This window comes from Suncus etruscus, chromosome X (assembly GCF_024139225.1).
Source record: "Suncus etruscus isolate mSunEtr1 chromosome X, mSunEtr1.pri.cur, whole genome shotgun sequence".
Lineage (NCBI taxonomy): Eukaryota > Metazoa > Chordata > Mammalia > Eulipotyphla > Soricidae > Suncus > Suncus etruscus.
In genome coordinates, this window is record NC_064868.1 from 97,879,267 (window position 1) to 97,887,474 (window position 8,208).

Below are 8,208 nucleotides of genomic sequence, written 5' to 3' on the forward strand. Positions count from 1 at the left end.
GCATATTGATTGAAGAAAATCTTCTAGAAGTGGGATCCTTTATTTGGTTGACTTTATTTTGATCTTTGGGCCACACTGATGTACTAACCACAGATCTGATTAGCAGTTGGATATTCTGATTCTTTTCTTAAAATTTCATGGGAATCTGAAGCATGCAACCCAGAATTCTTGGATATTGGTTGTTTTTGTCACCTCTTTCCCTCTTCTATCACTACATATCTTGTGCAATCAATGCAGATAATGAATTCTTCCATGAGAATTTGATTCACACCATTTCTGTGCTCCTTATATTCTTTTAACATCCTCCTCTCTCTTTAGTGAACAGTCAGTCCTTGTTAAATACAACATTGAGCCTTGTCTTATCCATTGTTGGAAGATAGGACTGAAGAGGTGAATAAAAATTCCAGCTAGAACAAATGTCAGCCTCTCTTTACTCTCTATGCATGGTGACCACCCATCTTTCTTCTCCCACTCTATAACTTACAGACATTCTGTATCTGGAGAGGGTAGAGTATTTATTGTCCCTACTCCTACCTTAGATATGAGTAACATACAGTAGTACACAAGGGGCCACAAAAACATGTTAATGTTCAAATCTCACCTCAGATACTCTAGGAATACACAGTACAGAATGTAGGGGCACCCTTCAAATTATATATTATAGTAATGCTAATTTAATGTAGTTCTTATAGGGGATAATAGAACTGAAATAAACAGGTTTGATATAATATCTAATCCCCTATTGCCTCTCAACAGGTTGACTGCCAGATATCCAACCATCTAATTTGGTTTTCTCCACCAACATTTTTGACATTGGGAAACATGCAAAGCATGGCCAGAGTTTATGCAGACGTTAATACACATCGGCCACGAGAATACTGGGATTATGAGTCTCTTGAGGTGAAATGGGGAAATCAAGATGACTACAAGCTGATGAAAAAATTAGGCCAGGGGAAATATGGTAATGTGTTTGAAGCTGTCAAGAAAATAAATAATGAAAAGGTTGCTATTAAAATTCTCAAGCCAGTCACTGAGAAAAAAGTCAAGCGGGAGATAAAGATTTTGCAGAACTTGCAAGGTGGTCCTAACATCATCACATTGGTAGAAACTATAAAATATCCTCAGTCAGGAATACCTGCATTGGTTTTTGAGCATGTAGACAGTACTGACTACAATAAACTGAACCCATTATCAGATCATGATATTCGATTTTACATCTATGAGTTATTGAAGGCCCTGGATTACAGTCACAGCATGGGCATTATGCATAGAGATGTGAAGCCCCAGAATGTTATAATTGATCAGAAACTCAGACATCTACGGCTGATAGACTGGGGATTGGCAGAATTTTATCATCCTGGCCAACAGTATAATGTACGAGTTGCTTCCCTGCACTTCAAAAGTCCTGAGCTCCTTATAGATTATAAGATGTATGATTATAGCTTGGATATGTGGAGCCTAGGGTGTATGCTGGCAAGTATGATTTTTCTCAAGGAGCCATTTTTCTATGGAATGGATAATTATGATCAACTGGTGAGGATAGCCAAAGTTCTGGGAACAAGAAATTTATATGGCTATATTCGTAAATACAGCATTCAATTAGATCCATGCCTATGCTTAATTGTGGGAACACACCCCCGTAAGAAATGGGAAAGCTTTATAAATAGAACAAACCAGCATCTTGTCAATCAAGAGGCCTTAGACTTACTGGACAAGCTTCTGCAATATGACCATCAGTCAAGGCTCACAGCCAAAGAGGCCATGGAGCACCCATATTTCTCTACTGTTGTGAAGGACCAGGCTTTAGTGGACTCATCTAGCAAGGCAGGATGAAGAACATTTGTCAACAGGACCAATATGTTAGGGGTTTCTTGAGTGCCAGTTCCTTCACCCCTTAGAGCTCTGCATGGATCATTACTGGCTGATGCTTCCATGTTTCTTAGGAAATCTGCTCCAAAAAGCACTCAGAAATAATGATCCATTTGTCTTCACATGCCTGGGAAAAGGTATGAGAGTTGCTTTCATTTTGATGTTGCTTACATCACATTGTTGTGGAGAGCCAGAACGCTTTACAAGTCTTGTGAATAAACCCTTGCTTGTATTCAATCATTAAAAATATCAGGGCCTGATTTATTGTTTTCTTTTATCTTTCTATATCAAAATCAAACTTTCCATTAAATAATGATAAATTTTGTCCTAAAACATTTACTATATTTTCTGCCATATAAGACAACTTTTTAACCCATGAAAAACTTCTTAAAAGTTGAGTGTTGTCTTATACACCTGCATAAGGCCTGCTGAGACTTACTCCAGCTTCAGAGACTAGTGACCCCCCTCTTACTGCAGCATCCAATCCAGATGCCAGGCATCATCACTCAGTCCTCTGCTTGTCCTAATGTTTCAAGGCACATAGAGGAGCTGAGTTAATGAGAGCTGCATCCCGTCCAGCCGCAGGGTGTCATCACTGGTATGCGACTTTCCAGGCTCTGTCCTTTGTTCGGCATCTATGGGACATAGAGGAGGCGCTCTGTCTCTCTCTATCTGTCCTATTAATCACTGCACCCCAGAGAGCTGCACTTGGAGGAGCCCCCTCTCCTGGCTCTCAATGTAGACCACAATTAAAAAACACAGTCACTCGCTACAAATGACAAATGAAATATGATTGCTGGCACTCCAAAGTCTGGCTTTATTAAACATATACTGGTAACCTTTGAGGGTTCTACTCTTTTTTATCTTATATTTTTAATTTCCATTTGGTGTGTGTTAAAAGAGAGGTAATCTTATATGGCAAATATAGGCCAAACCCTATATTTTAACAGGAAAAGTAGGGGATTGTCTTATATTCCCAGTTATCTTATACACTGAAAAATACAGTATATAAGGTCTGGAGAGATAGTACAGAGGGTAGGGCACTTGCCTTGTAGAAGATCAACATGGTTTTGATCCCCAGTGCCCCAGATGGTCTTTCAGGCCTTCCAGGAGTGATCCCGAAGTGCAGAGACAGGAATAAGTCCTGAGCGTTGCAATCTGTGACCCCCAAACAAAAAAAGTTACATTACAGTGTCTTTTAAAATTTGTTTAAAGAAAATGTATCACATTGTTGACATAACTGATCATAATACATTTGTTTCAGAATGACAGAAAGTGAAGTCATTAAAAATATAAAGAGAATAAAGAATTAAAAATGGGAAAAAGAGGGGAGAGATTTCATTAGCAGTTACATTTGTAAAAATTATTGTATCACCAATAAAGTTGTTAAAGGTTTAGTACGCTCCTGGTTTATTTCTTAAGAGATGGGAGACACACACACACACACACACACAGATGTGGGTGTGGCAGTTATCGTATGTGTAGGCACAGCAAACTATAGAAGAAATTGGAGAGAAAGACCTTTGGCCTAAAAAACAGGGAGATCTTATTACTGCCACCATAATTTAAGGAAAGTTAAAATCAGAAGGCCTACCAGGGTCCCCCAGTTTAGATGTCTGAGAAAAAAACCTCAAATAGAGGTCGCTTCCTTGAAAAGTGAGTGTGGTATCTCTAAAGCTTGGTAATAGTTTCAAATATATATTTGGCCTAATAAGAATCTCCCTGCTGCTGTGCAAAATATGTATATAGTTTAACATTTACTTTCAGATGACAAAAATTAGTAATACAAATATGGCTTTGATTAAATATCACTTTACCTGGGATAATCAGCATCAAGAAAAACATAAAAATAACTTTCTAATTCTCAAAGTAAAGTTAATCTTTTAAAATATATTCTGCTCAGATGAAAGTAGCCATTTGTAGAAAACCTGGCAAATGTGCTAATATTTTAATTTATATCAGAATTGACACCCAAAGTCCAGCCTAGGAGCAAAATATTTTGAAATCTTAAAGTTTGCCCTTAGATACAGTAGAATAAAAGCCCTTTGGATGGGCTTGGATGGTGGTGGATGGTGATGGAGGGGCCTTTCTCTTCTAGCCCAGGACCACGTGTATGCAACCCCTTCCAGCTGGCGGGTCCGAAAGTTCAGGATAACAGCGAGGAGAAAACTCACAGGCAGTCAGGCTTCTGGAGATATCATTTTGTTCAGCCCTGGCCAACATGTGTGGCCTATTATCTTAAACCTATTTAAGCATGATTTCCTCAGCTTGACCTGCGTCTTAGCTTCTTTCAGTCATCTCTCCTCCTGCTGCTTCCATCCTCCATCAATCCTCTAATCCCTACTCTCCTGGCCTTCTGGCCAAACCTTTTGAGACCTTATAGAACCCCCTTGAAATGAGCAGGTCTTACCCTAAGGTAAAGTTATGTAGAAGATGGGGGTGGGGTGACAGATACTAGAGAAGCCTCTGGCTCAACTCCCTTCTGTCTTTTAATTGAAATTTATCATTCAAAAGATTTGTAACCCACACTAAAAGTCTGTGAATTATCTGTTCTGAAGAAACTTATAGATCAAACAGTATGAACTGATAAACCTGTTGCTAACAAAAAAAGTACAATTTTTAACATTGCAGGAAAGCGGGTGTAGGCAGTCTCTCATATGTAAAATTGATGTTTAAATACACCTCTGTAGCATTCAATAAACAGACACAAAATTTTGGTCCACCACAACAACTGAGTGTGTCTCCTTCCTTCGCCAAAACCTGAACACAATTTCCTGAGGAACCCATGGAACTTCCTGTAGTGTCCAGACAAGATTGACTAGACATCTTACCCCTGAAGTATTTTGGCATAAGACCAACTCAAGACTCCAGGCATACCTGGTTGTCCAACCCCCTGGTCACTCTTGGGGGTCAGCTCTTCAGTGTCACAGTTGTTGCTGTCAGATTTCGGTAGTTATAGATCCCGGTTTCTGTACAAGTCCTATGTCGAAGACCAGGTGGTGTGTAATGTCTTCTGGTTCCATATCACCATTAGTTAGCATTGCAGAGAATTCTGCCCTAAAAGCAGACTGTTGCTGTTGCCTGGTTTTCAGGGTAATATAAGAATTGTCATTGGAGTAAGTCAGTGCCATGGTGGTAGAGGGCTTTCCTTAGTAGAATTTATGTTCCTGGCGCTGGTGGTGTAGGGAACCATGTTTGTTTCCTTAGGTGGTATCCATGGTTCCAGAGTGAATGGTCAATGTCCAATCAACTGGAGTCTAAACCAAGTCATTATTGCCAAGTGTTTAGGGTGTCAGGTCCCATTGCAGTATAAAAATGTTGTGTTCCCTGGCAAAACTAACAAAGAAAGAAAGAGAGAGAAACTTGATAACTCGTATTAGGAATGAAAAAGGAGAGATCACTACTGATATGGTAGAGATTAAAAGGGTAATCAGAAACTACTTTGAGAAACTCTATGCCACTAAAAATGAAAACCTGGAAGAAATGGATAAATTCTTGGAATCTTATAATCTTCCACGATTCAATGAAGAGGATGTAGCATATATAAACACACCCATTACTAATGAGGAAATTAAGACAGTAATCAAATGTCTGCCCAAAAACAAAAGCCCAGGCCCAGATGGATTTACTAATGAATTCTTTCAAACCTTTCAAGAGGAACTACTACCAATCCTGGCAAGACTCTTTCATGAAATTGAAAAAACAGGAAAACTTCCAAATAGCTTTTATGAAGCCAACATCACCTTGATATCTAAACCAAACAGAGATGCTACGAAAAAAGAAAATTACAGACCAATATCGCTGATGAATGCAGATGCAAAGATCCTCAACAAAATCCTGGCAAATAGGATTCAATGCCTCATTAAGAAGATCATCCACTACGATCAAGTAGGTTTCATCCCAGGAATGCAAGGCTGGTTTAACATCTGTAAACCTATCAACATAATACACAACATCAACAGCAAGAAAAATAAAAATCACATGATCATATCAATAGATGCAGAGAAAGCATTTGACAAGGTCCAACACCCATTCTTGATCAAAACTCTCAGCAAGATGGGAATGGAAGGAACCTTTCTCAATATAGTTAAGGCCATCTACCACAAGCCAGAGGCAAATATTGTCCTCAATGGAGAAAAACGGAAAGCCTTTCCTCTAAATTCTGGCACAAGACAAGGCTGTCCTCTCTCACCACTCCTATTCAACATAGCACCGGAAGTACTTGCTATAGCGATTAGGCAAGAAAAAGATATCAAGGGAATCCAGATAGGAAAGGAAGAAGTCAAGATCTCACTGTTTGCAGATGACATGATACTCTACTTAGAAAACCCTAAAGACTCTACCAAAAAGCTTCTAGAAACAATAGACTCATATAGCAAGGTGGCAGGCTACAAAATTAACACACAAAAATCAATGGCCTTTCTATACACCAATACTAATAAGGAAGAAATGGACATTAAGAAAACAACCCCATTCACTATAGTGCCATACAAACTCAAATATCTTGGAATCAACTTGACTAAAAATGTGAAGGACTTATACAAAGAAAACTTTAAAACTTTGCTCCAAGAAATAAGAGAGGACAAGCGGAAATGGAAGCACATACCGTGCTCATGGATTGGCAGGATTAACATCATTAAAATGGCAATACTCCCCAAAGCACTGTACAGATTTAATGCGATCCCCCTAAAGATACCCATGACATTATTCAAAGAAGTGGATCAGGTACTTTTGAAATTTGTTTGGAACAATAAACACCCTCGAATAGCTAAAGCAATCATTGGGAAAAAGAATATGGAAGGAATTACTTTCCCCAACTTTAAACTTTACAACAAAGCAATAGTTATCAAAACAGCATGGTATTGGAATAAGGACAGGCCCTCAGATCAGTGGAATAAGCTTGAATACTCAGAGAATGTTCCCCAGACATACAATCACCTAATTTTTGATAAAGGAGCAAAAAATCCTAAATGGAACAAAGAAAGCCTCTTCAACAAGTGGTGTTGACACAACTGGGTAGACACTTGCAAAAAATTCAACTTAGACCCCCAGCTAACATCATGTACGAAGGTAAAATCCAAATGGATTAAAGACCTCGATATCAGACCCAAAACCATAAGATATATAGAACAACACGTAGGTAAAACACTCCAGGACATTGAAACTAAAGGCATCTTCAAGGAAGAAACTGCACTCTCCAAGCAAGTGAAAGCAGAGATTAACAGATGGGAATATATTAAGCTGAGAAGCTTCTGCACCTCAAAGGAAATAGCGCCCAAGATACAAGAGCCACCCACTGAGTCGGAGAAACTATTCACCCAATACCCATCAGATAAGGGGCTAATCTCCAAAATATACAAGGCACTGACAGAAATTTACAAGAAAAAAACATCTAATCCCATCAAAAAATGGGGAGAAGAAATGAACAGACACTTTGACAAAGAAGAAATACAAATGGCCAAAAGACACATGAAAAAAATACTCCACAACACTAATCATCAGGGAGTTGCAAATCAAAACAACGATGAGATACCACCTCACACCACAGAGAATGGCACACATCACAAAGAATGAGAATAAACAGTGTTGGCAGGGATGTGGGGAGAAAGGAACTCTTATCCACTGCTGGTGGGAATGCCGTCTAGTTCAACCTTTATGGAAAGCAATATGGAGATTCCTCCAAAAACTGGAAATCGAGCTCCCATACGATCCAGCTATACCACTCCTAGGAATATACCCTAGGAACACAAAAATACAATACAAAAGCCCCTTCCTTACACCTATATTCATTGCAGCACAATTTACCATAGCAAGACTCTGGAAACAACCAAGATGCCCTTCAACAGACGAATGGCTAAAGAAACTGTGGTACATATACACAATGGAATATTATGCAGCTGTCAGGAGAGATGAAGTCATGAAATTTTCCTATACATGGATGTACACGGAATCTATTATTCTGAGTGAAATAAGTCAGAGAGAGAGAGAAAAACGCAGAATGGTCTCACTCATCTATGGGTTTTAAGAAAAATGAAAGACATTCTTGCAATAATAAATTTCAGACACAAAAGAGAAAAGAGCTGGAAGTTCCAGCTCACCTCGGGAAGCTCACCACAAATAGTGATGAGTTTAGTTAGAGAAATAACTACATTTTGAACTGTCCTAATAATGAGAATGTATGAGGGAAATGTAGAGCCTGTTTAGAGTACAGGCGGGGGTCGGGTGGGGAGGAGGGAGACTTGGGACATTGGTGATGGGAATGTTGCACTGGTGATGGGTGGTGTTCTTTACATGACTGAAACCCAAACACAATCATGTATGTAATCAAGGTGTTTAAAT

At 39.0% G+C, this 8,208-nt stretch overlaps 1 protein-coding gene across 1 annotated transcript; it reads left to right on the plus strand.

Moving 5' to 3' along the window:
• Nucleotides 1-822: 822 nt before the first annotated feature.
• Nucleotides 823-7,977, plus strand: LOC125998642 (casein kinase II subunit alpha-like; the record flags this gene model as incomplete). Its single annotated transcript, XM_049766686.1, has 2 exons — nt 823-1,824; nt 7,963-7,977. Coding segments are annotated over exons 1-2 (1,017 nt in total), but the record flags the coding sequence as incomplete, so codon positions are not given.
• Between the last annotated feature and the right edge of the window lie 231 nt (nt 7,978-8,208).